Here is a 10,883-nt window from a genome sequence, read left to right on the forward strand (position 1 = left end):
GTGCACCTCCAGCCTTCTCAGTCGGTAGAGCATGGGAAGCTGAAAAGTCCTTGACTAGTGTAAGCATTACCTAGCAACAACTAAAACATCGGTGTGTTATCAACATTGTTCTCACCCTAAATCCAACACACAGTGCTGTACCAGCTACTAGGAAGGAAATTAACTCTATCCCTGCCGAAACCAGGACACTAGGCAGCTGTCAGATTTACTCAGGTGGACAAGGTTGATGTATTAAAGCAGTCTGACAGAAGAAGATAATATTCAGTGATTCAGTGATTTTTTGCTCAAACATAGGTATTTCAGGTAAACAGGCTGGCTGATTCTGAAACAGCCTCCTATAAAAAGAATGACAGTTTTGTTTTTCTGATATCCACAAACACAAAATCAATTTCAGAAGAAGTTCAGGTCTATAAAACATGTAAGAAAATTCTTTGGAGAGTTTTCTGATTCTTCAGCATTTTAATGGACTATGGTTAATATCAGAAAGAAAATCACGAATAAGCTAAAAATAAACAGCAATAGCTGAAATTCAGAAGATTCATCATCTTAAGTCATATAGCTAGAGAGAGAACAGCTGCTAAACTTGAAATTACGTAAAATGTATTATTTTAATCAGAAGCAATGATAAGAGATGGAAACACTGAACATCTGCAAAGCTGGGGCCTGATGTCTCATCTCCATTAGGCTATGCAGTAAGGGCATCAAGACAGGGATTTATCTTTACCCATGTATTTCTACCTCCTAAAATGCTACCAGACTGCAGAACTGAAAACGATGTGTCTTTTCACCTTTACTTGACTGTAAGAAATATGCCATATGCTGCACAGATTAATGAAGGAACAGCTGTGCGCAACATAAAATAGACCAGTTTCATCTGGACAGTTAAAAATAAGTATTTCATCATTTCGGAGAATCCTAAGCTTGTTAACTGGCCTTATATTATAAATTCAGAAGACACTAACATTTGAAAATTCTTGATCAAAACTGAGTCTCTTTCTTGGCTCAAAACATAACTACAACTGTCAATTAGGAAGATGAGAACTTACCTTTGTTAGAAGCAATATAGTTTCAAGGGCTGTTCTGAACTGAGTCTTAATAGACAGTTGAAACCCCGAAATATCAACCTGAAAAAGTTACACAAAAACAAGCTTTGTGGTATTAAATTATGTTACAGTATCAAGGTACTCTTCATCAACTACCTGACAGTAAAATGTCCACATACCTGCCCCCATTCCTGGGCAAATTGTACCAGAGGGCAACTATACACCAAAGTAACACCATAGACACTGGAAACACAAACTGGTTGGTTCTGATACAGTGCTTCCCAAAGGTCTGATTTTTAAACCTCTTTTTAAAGGGGATCTTACAGAAAAAAAAGAAAAAAATAATCACCCCATGCTTTAATTATGCTTGGAACACTGCACTGCTCTAAATTGATTGGCAAATTTTAATGATAAATTCTATTTAAGGATTTATCATCAGTCCTTTGAGTGTTCCATTCTGAAAACAGTGTTACAGCTATATTTATCATAAACCATGTAAAGTACAAATGATTTCCTAAATTCCAGCTACTTTGCAATTAAGATGCATTTTATTTACTGCACTGCCTTTGATTTCAATAAGCTGTAAATTTTATTTAACTTACAACTAAGAGAAGCTGTTTGGTTCTTTCTACATGTTTGAGAAATTTGTGGCCCATCCCTTTGTTTGCATGTGCACCTTCAATCAGTCCTGGGAGATCAGCCACTGAAATCTAGGAAAACAAAAGTTTCAAACAAAAGATTTCCAACAAGCAAAAATGGTGATTTTGAACTATCAACACCTATTATCATTTTTTATAAACAAAAGAACCCAGACAAAGGAATGTCAGGAATATCTATTTTGAGAGACTCCTTTTACAACTATGTGTATTCTTTGGAATTGTGCGGGGGATCAGTTCTCTGGCAGTATGCATTGGCTGTTTCAATACATTTAGAATCTATCATCAGAAGCAGATTTAAACAAAATGCTACTATTACACAGACATTGTGCTCCTCACGTTCCCCTGTCTATTTATTTATAGCTGCCTGCAAAGTAGAAAACAGAGGGTAATAATACCTCGGCAGAGATCTTGCAAAATTTACCTATTATCTGAGAATAAAAGAGACTCTGAAAGGCACGAAGATTAGGCTATCACGGTTGTATAGAATTCAAACTGTCACTGGAAAAGAAAATAAAGTCTGTTTCTTGTGGCTACAGAGGATCATTATTCCAAATGCAAACCCACTTAACATTGTTCCCCAGAGTGTGAGAAGCTCCAAGAATTTGTCTTCTGCTCTTCAACTGAAATGAGATTTTGATTAGTATATCAGCTTCCAACGAGAGCCCAGCAAAGACTGCCACAACGGACAGGGATCTTGTCATTTTCTCTGCTGGCTGAAAGGGTTGTACACAGTTGTAAAGGAGAGCTGAGACAGACCGAAAAAGAGCAGAATACTAAACCCCCCACATATCTACTCATTAACTCACAGAAAGTAAGACAGACAGTGAAGCAAGGAGCAGCAAAAGTAGGGTCTTCAACTCTATCTAATACCCATTTAGACAGCAACTGGACTCAATTAAACAATGCCCAAAGCCAGCACACAATACAATTTCCAGTGTGCTATCTATTGCAGAAGGGGGCTTTCTGCTACGAGTGAGTTACACTCCCACTCATGTGTCACATTAACTTTTAACCATTATGCATTTCCTAAATATTTGAAGCCTTGCTTCAGCATTTTCCATCTACAGAGACATGAGATACAGCTGGATGAACCACAGACTTGTAACCAGAAACAGGGAGAGAATAATTGAAACGAGGAGAGAATAACTAGAGAGTTAGAACAGAAACATCCACTTCCTGGTGTGATGTGTTTGGGTGCTGTAGTACCATCATCATCACCTTTTTCCCCAACTTTATTTCTCTTTCAAAGAATATTTTTTTATGGAGCTCAAAGAAACTCATATTCTCTCAAAACAGCACTTGGTTCTGATATTCTGGGAGAAAATGAAAATGCTTCTGCTAGTTTCCATGATCTGGTACTAAGACCTGAACCCAGACTCATACTCAGATCCTCTACTTTTGTCTCTTTTCTTTTCCAAGTAGTAATGACAGACGGCACCAGGTAACTTGCATGTATTTTCTTCTTTATAATGTATTAAGATAAAATAAGCAAATTGCTACATATTTCCTTAAAAACGTCAATGTTCTGTAGGGAAAAAAAAAAAGATATAATGAGCCAGTCTCCCTTGAGTGATACAGGACAGTCACCTCAATTATTGCTCGTAACTGCTTACATTGTTTTGCTTTCAGCAGTTGCAATACTGAGAGCTGAAGTACTTCCTCTTACTCACACATGCTCCCTGTGATCACAGTCACTAGTTCCTTTGATTTTAGAAAAGAGATATTTTGTCCATATAGTTCCTATATAGCACCCAACACATATAAAAACCACAAACTGCAGAAACAGCCAACAATAAGGGTCATTGGCTATGATGTGAAACAGACTGCAGAAAAGAAAGCCAGGAGTGCAAGTAGTTCTCCTGCTGGAGAAAGATACACCAGTAAGAGCAAGAGGTCCTGATTCATGGCAGGTAGTTAGTTTTTCTAAAAGGCTACAAACAATCCTGTTATTTGCAGCACAGCTTTCTAGGATAAGTTACCCTAAACTAGCAGATAAAATGAATATACAAAAAATTTCCCTTAGATGTGTGCATCTCTACAGGGAACCTGACAAACTAGACTTACTTCCTTTAATGCAGTTTTGTTAAAGGTTGTTAAATGAAGGTTTCAAGCACCAGCTACTGAATCCCCCTAAGATTATTGCTTCTGAAAGCGAAAAGAGGAGTTTTCTGTCTTTCCACATCTGAGAGGTATGCTTTTCTGGTTAACTCATCTGAAACCCTTTTATGCATTCACCTTTTATCTTGGAAGTGATGAGTCCAGTACTGCATGTATCATACACTTCAAAAACAAAATAAAAGCACATCAAAGAATATTCAACCTTGAGGAACCAAAATGTTTGCTGTAACCTTACATGAACTTGAGGTCCAAAATCTATTAATAAGAGTCTCACTTAGCATTGGTTTTCCCTGCAGTGGATACGGTAGAAAGGATTCCAGGCACCACACAATTATCTGACAACTTTACCTGAAGAAGCTGGGTGGAACTGTGTTCACAAAAATTAAGGTGGTAGGGCAGTAGCTACACCAGTCCTCCAGAGCTACAGCCTACCACAAAAGGAACTGAACCCAGGTACCTCACGTCCCAGGTAGTGCACTATCCTGGCTGTTCAGGCAATCACTATCATCACTTCATGCTATTTCAGTTTTTTATTAAAAAAACCCACAAAACAAAACACAAACCCCACACCAAACCCCCAAAAGAAGTTAGAGCAGCCAACCTAGAAAGCCAGAACAGTAAATTATGGTAACTGGGTTACATTCACTAAATTCCCTGTCATTCACTACTGCAGATCTGCAGCTATTGGACAAATTTGCCACTGTTTAAAATCCATTCTGAAAATGACTCATTCATTCCAGAGCTCTCTGTATAGCCAACTTGCAGAAAATTTGCTTCTTCTAAATAAAAATAACAGGTTAGTCTCTGAAACAATGAATTTTTAAAGTCCTAAACTTAACAAGAGTATGCTAGGACACAGAAATCTCAATTCCATACACAAGGCTCACAACTCTATTATAATAAAGCAGGATTAGAACCTCAGAAAGGAGACAAGGGAAATGAGGAGTCATTTGTTAAAGTGACTTTAATAAATGTCACTTTATGACTTTCAATGTCACATTACTGCATTTGGCTATAAAGTGCTCTTCTTACTACTTCATAAAAAAAGTACTTTCTCCACAACTCTCGTAAAGTCCATGTAATTGCATTTTATATGTATATATTATAGATACACATATGAAAAAGCCTACACGTTTCCTTTTTCCTTTCTGAAGTTACGTTAAGCAACATAACTAATCATTATATACAGCTTTAATGAACAACCAGAATGAACTTTCATACCAACCTGCTTATAATCTGCATACATGATCTTTCCCAGTTCAGGCTGTATTGTTGTAACTATGACAAGGGAAAAAAAGAGGAGGGGAAGAAAACAAAACTGTTTTTAACATTTTTAAAAATGTTAATATTACAAAACATTTAAATGTTGCAGGACTTTCTCACTTCATATTTAAATGAAACAACTGTTCAGTAGCAGAAAAAAAATAAGCCAAACGGGATGTTAAGAATTACTGGAAAAGGAATAAAGAAAAAGCAAAACAAGACAGAACAAAATTAGACCACTCAAAAAACCAGTGGTTCACCAAATCTTGGCACTGTCTGCAGTGCTGTTCCCATCATCTCAAAAAAGGAATAGAGGAGCTAGAAATCTCAGACACAAAAATGATTATCCAGACTACGGAATAGCTTCCAAACAGGGAAAAATAACGAAAGACAAAGTGAGATAGGACTCTTCAAACTGAGGAAAAATATAAAAAGGCTGTAGAGAATCAGGAGTAGTGCAAGAAGATCGGTAGGAATTATTAGTACTTGTACTCTTGCTTTTTAATTAAAGAATGATCAGACAACCAATCCCAATTTACTGACAGAAAAATAATAAAAATTTTCTGTCCATTTTTCAGCGGACAGATTCAAGACCAAAATCTTACTCTGTTGCAAGAACAGGTGGTAGCTATTTCCACAGCATACAAGATGTTTATGCAAAGGAACTTGATGGTGCATATTCAGTAGATTGAGCATATTACACACCACAGAGAGTCTCAGATGCAATAAAATGCGCTGAGACTAAAATAAATGTTAAATAGACCCTGAACCCACAGGTTGAAGCACTATGAGGGTGTACACAAGAAAAACTGAGGTAGTTAAAGGAACTGGATACTGAAACAGCAAGTGTCTCTTTGAAGTATTTCTTATAATTAAAAATCTGCGTAACGTATTTAGCAGGCAACATGGTTATCCCCTATTCTTTAATATAAACTTGCAAACCAAGTCAGAGAAAAGACTTCTTGCTCTCATGAAATATTACTGCTCTAGAAATAAGAGTATGAACTTACATGCATAATTTGCAATCTCGGGTTTGGCATGAGAAATTTTGCTTAACAAGGATGATTTTCCTGCATTTGGAAACCTAGAAGGAAAGTCAGGATTTATACATTGAATAAACACACATGTGATTCCTGTGTATTTTATTACCAAATACACTATATTACCTTAGTCAAACTCAATGGTATCAACTAATTTTTGCAGACACATTTACTCAGACTTTTATTTAAAAAAAAAAAAAAACACAAACCAAAACCAGATCATTATGATGTTTTTTTTAAAAATCGAATCCAAATAATTTTTCTAAAACCAACAATGCTTCCCAAGGATGCAGGCAGGAGAGGTATGTAAATACACATGTAAGAGATTTAAGGGAAATCTTTCAAAGTCACTCGGGTGGAAACACAGCGTAAGCATCCAGGTCTACTTGAATTCAGTCTTCACATGCTATAGCTAATTTTGTAAATTATGTTTACATTCTAAACACCTGTCATGCAAATGCATCTTATCAGTTGGATTTACAGTCTTTTGGTATACAAATCATGGTTAATGAAACATTCTACAATTTAAGTACCAATGATATCTGTGCTACAGTTTAGCTACTGCAGCAAAGCATATATAAACTCCGTAAGTACATCTATATGGAGGGGAGGGGGGAAGAGTGAGAGACTTTGTGTATATAGACACACAAACACACATACACACACAGTTCATTTATGTTTTTAAGGCAACAAAGTTGTATGAGGGATCCTGAAATTAGGACTAACCTGCTTTGTTACCAAATAAACCAAAAAGAATGCCAGCGAAGCCCTAGGAGCTGGTCTGTGCAGACCTGACTGTTGTAAACTTTTCCCTTTACAAGGGATAGCTATACCTGCATACTACAACAAAAACATTCCTTAAGGGATAACGGTAGCATTTACAAAAGCTTCTTCACAGAATACATCTACCCATTGAAATGGAAACCTAAGTTAAAACGGAAATTATAACACATGCTTATTTTAAAGATTAATCTGAGCTGTAAAAGACAATAGCCTTGATCCATGTCAAACTTGAAGCTAATGCTGACATCAGAGGATAGACTATAGTCCTTATTCATAGCACCTGCTCCATACGGGAGACCACGCAAGACTTGTGTTCCAGTCAAATTCACAGAGAGTTATTCAGAACAACATTTCAGTGCAACACTGATCAAAGAAATCTGTGTCTACAGGCAACTGAACATTGGTCACAAGATACAAAGGCATGTGTCTCACAGAAAACCATATACTCTCCACTTGAATATATGCAGAATCATGACCTGTTAACAGGCACAACTAATAAGAACATGAGCTAATGAAAAACAAGACTAGTATTACGTTAAGGGGCCTTATAAAGGGGTTGTATACAGGACTTTCTTAAACAAGAAAGAAACATGATGACTCTTCTTATAACAGGAAAACTATTGAGGGTAGTTATAATGCGCTCTGATGTTGAAAGGTGCCTTAAAGACATTCTGGAAGGTTACTCTGGTCATCTCCTCAAGCGAGTATTTTATTTCCACTGAGGTACAATATGCTCTTTGAAGTTTAAATTGCAACCTACACTACACATCACAACCTGTACCCAAACCTGATGGACCTTTCTCAAGTCTATGTTTTTTGCCTGATCTAATAGCAAACCACTTGCAAATCTACTGAAGTAAAAATAACAAAGAGATCAAAGTACAACCACAAACTATCAGAGGCTGATTCATACTCTCAGCAAGAAAATAATATGCTCCTCTAATTAATTGATACTGATTCTTTTTATCCATTTTAAAGGGAAACTGTCAGCTAAAATACAAGCCAAAATGCAAGATTAAAGAAGCACCAGTGTCATAAAACTCCTATATTTTCACACACTCTAAAACAAGAAAAAAATTCTTTATCATGTAATTACTGAAGACCACTTGAAAATTACAGAACTTTAGATAAATCTGATATTAACAGAATTATTTCTAAAAAGCAAGAAAAGAAAAATGTAGGTAGAAAACCATGCTGTCTTCAAATTTCTATTCTTTAATGGTATATACCAATTAGACTATTTCCACCTCAAACCCCTCGTCGTTTTACGTTTCCTATGGTTTTTATGAATAAGGACCACGGGGCAGGGGTGGGGGGTAGTAGATGCTGAGTAGACCAATACTTTTACAATTGTAGTTTGTTGAAAGCTTTCTCCAAATAAAAATATATTTATCTGCATTGTTACAAAGCAGCAACATCAAAATGCAAATCCTACTAGTTTGTAACTACTTCCTTCCAACGTTCCAAGCTGTTTATTTGGGAGAGTAGGCTATGTAGCCTTTGAAACTCTCTTTACAACTACTACTGAAGGGATCCACTTGTGCCAGTACCATAAAGTCAAAGATGCAATATGGATAGTGTTCTTGGCTGTTTTGCACCTCCTACTTACTTCATAAATATTAGCTAATAGTATTTTGATAATCACTGCAATTGCTAAATTCAATTATATTCATAATTATATATTATCCTGATTCATGAAGCTCTTCGCCCACAAAAGCATAACCAATACTTTCCAAATTTTAAAATTAATTTTAATAGGTTTGAACTCTATCTGATTTTTGCAAACTGCAAGTAATTTAAGTGGCAAAGCAAATGTACAGTAACGGTCATTCTCCAAACTCTCAAATTTCTTTGAAATCTACTACTTTGTTTTCTAGTATCAGTTCTCAAACTACAGTACTTACCCAACTAAGCCAACATCTGCTATAAGTTTCAAATCAAGACGAACAATTCGCCTCTGACCTTTGCAAGGCACGAAGTTTGTTGCCAAAGAGCCTCCAAGACCTCCACGAGCTGCTAGGAATCTCTCTCCTGCTGCATTAAGCTCTCCTGCAAATAAATTCACTAGTGAAAAAGCACAATCCCCTGCAGTAGTTCAGTTGTGATTTTCCACTTATATCTATCTTCAATGAAGAGACGGTTTTCTGTACGCTTCCTTACAAGAGCTGTGCACTCAGGGTCATGGTATTTTTCCTTCTTTGGAAACAAATGAAAGCAATCACACCCCAGTATTCCCCTCTGTCATATAGTTAGTCACTCCAAGAAAAGTGCTAAGTACAGGCAGGCAAAGTATGGCCAAGATGGTAGTTCTGAAGCCTCCAACACATGAATTCAAGAATGCAAGGAAAAATCTGCATTGATAGAGATGTGGCGACAGCAAACTCTTCAGATGTTCTGTATTTTTTCATTAAGATGCAGGCTATAATATCTCCCTTAGGGTTAGAATGTTAGAATAACAAAAAAAAAAAAAAAGCAACATTTGTATATATAATTCAAGGATGCCTTTAGACACTGACACGCCTACCCTACGTATATAATTCAAGGATGCCTTTAGACACTGACATGCCTACATCCAGTTCTTGCCATACATCCAATTTTGTTAAACATCCAAATCAGAGTAATTTGTGAATTCAGTTTGAACTCTGAACAGTATGAGAAGAAAAACTCTGAGAAACTGCAAAGGAACCATTGAGAGCTATTCCAAGAGCACTGTATTGAAAGAGATCTTCCTGGTTACTACCAAGTACCACCCTTTGAAAAAGAGTAAAAAATGGGTATTTTAGATAACCTGAAATGTTGATACTCAGCAAGGATCTTTATCTTTTAAGCAATGTCATAATTCAGTAAAGTTATAGGGACACTTACCCGAGTTTATGGACACATAATTTATGTAAAGTCATTCATGATTCTGTGGAGGATCCATATGGCTTCCAGCCTTTAACACTTGTTTGCAAGGGCAATTTTCTTTCTGCTGCATATAGTGATACAAACTAACTACTGCTAATTTCTGGAAGGGGTCCTTGCTTTTCCAACAATTTCTACAGTGTATTTTTTGTCAACGGTTTGTCCAAACAAAGGAAAACACACACACATTTTGGGAGATGTGTAACCTTAAAACATCCTAGTGTTAGAAGTCTGCTAGATGCTATCAATAAATATGACAGTATCTACTAGGTACATTAAAACAAAGCAAAAGTTCTTACCAATCTGCTTCCCATCATCACAAAGAACTGAAATTCCCAGAGGCACATGAACTTCACAATCTTTTCCTTTTTCACCTTTTAGTGCTTTAACACTGGGAGGAATTAAACCAGGCTTAGTAACTTAAGCTGACATTTTGCTTTCCGGAAAAGATGTATATAACAACTTTCATCAAACAGACTCTTACCTGCTGTTGGCTCCTGTTCCAGCTACAAATCGCTTCTGGGGATATCTGTCCCTAATGCTCTTTAAGGTAGTTCTTTCTCGGGCAACGAACCAGACATCACCACCTCTTCCTCCTTCCCCACCTAGACGAGGATAACCCATTCCACCAGTTCCTCCTCTCACATAGAGCCGTAAATCGTCTATGAAGTTGCCATACTAACAAAACAACAGTTTCGTATCAGTATTATGTTCTATTTATATTCGTTTTGTAGACATGTGAGTAAAACTGCTCGGATAGAGCTTTTCCCTGATGGCAATAATGAAAGTTCAGCAAACAGACACGTAACCCTCCAAAATATGTTGTAATACGAGAAATCTTTGATGTTTCTTCCCCGGCAGCGACGCCTCACGGCACGCCTGCTCGGCCTGCAGAGCCCGAGGCAGAGGGACGGGGCGCGGCCCTGCCTCCGCGCTGGGCCCCGGCGCCCACGGAGACACGCGTGCCACCGTGGCGGCACCTCACCGCGCACCCTGCCCGGCACCGTGCCTCCGCCCCGGCACGTACAGGCCCCCTGCGAGGAGGCCGCTTGGCGGAGTCGGTGCCTGGGGAG

General features: G+C 37.5%; 1 protein-coding gene across 1 annotated transcript in view; it reads right to left on the reverse strand.

Moving 5' to 3' along the window:
• GTPBP10 (GTP binding protein 10) overlaps positions 1-10,515 on the reverse strand; it is a 12,610-nt gene extending 2,095 nt beyond the window's left edge. The window contains exons 1-7 of the mRNA XM_009275680.2: positions 10,295-10,515; positions 10,110-10,201; positions 8,811-8,955; positions 6,094-6,167; positions 5,046-5,098; positions 1,646-1,753; positions 1,047-1,124 (exon numbers count right to left, since the gene is read on the reverse strand). Of these exons, the coding sequence (XP_009273955.1) occupies positions 1,047-1,124; positions 1,646-1,753; positions 5,046-5,098; positions 6,094-6,167; positions 8,811-8,955; positions 10,110-10,201; positions 10,295-10,434 (690 nt within the window). The 5' untranslated portion in view covers positions 10,435-10,515. The remainder of the gene's footprint in view (positions 1-1,046; positions 1,125-1,645; positions 1,754-5,045; positions 5,099-6,093; positions 6,168-8,810; positions 8,956-10,109; positions 10,202-10,294) is intronic.
• Positions 10,516-10,883: the final 368 nt, after the last annotated feature.

The sequence above is a fragment of the Aptenodytes forsteri genome, unplaced genomic scaffold (genome assembly GCF_000699145.1).
Source record: "Aptenodytes forsteri isolate BGI_AS27 unplaced genomic scaffold, ASM69914v1 Scaffold172, whole genome shotgun sequence".
Classification (NCBI taxonomy): domain Eukaryota; kingdom Metazoa; phylum Chordata; class Aves; order Sphenisciformes; family Spheniscidae; genus Aptenodytes; species Aptenodytes forsteri.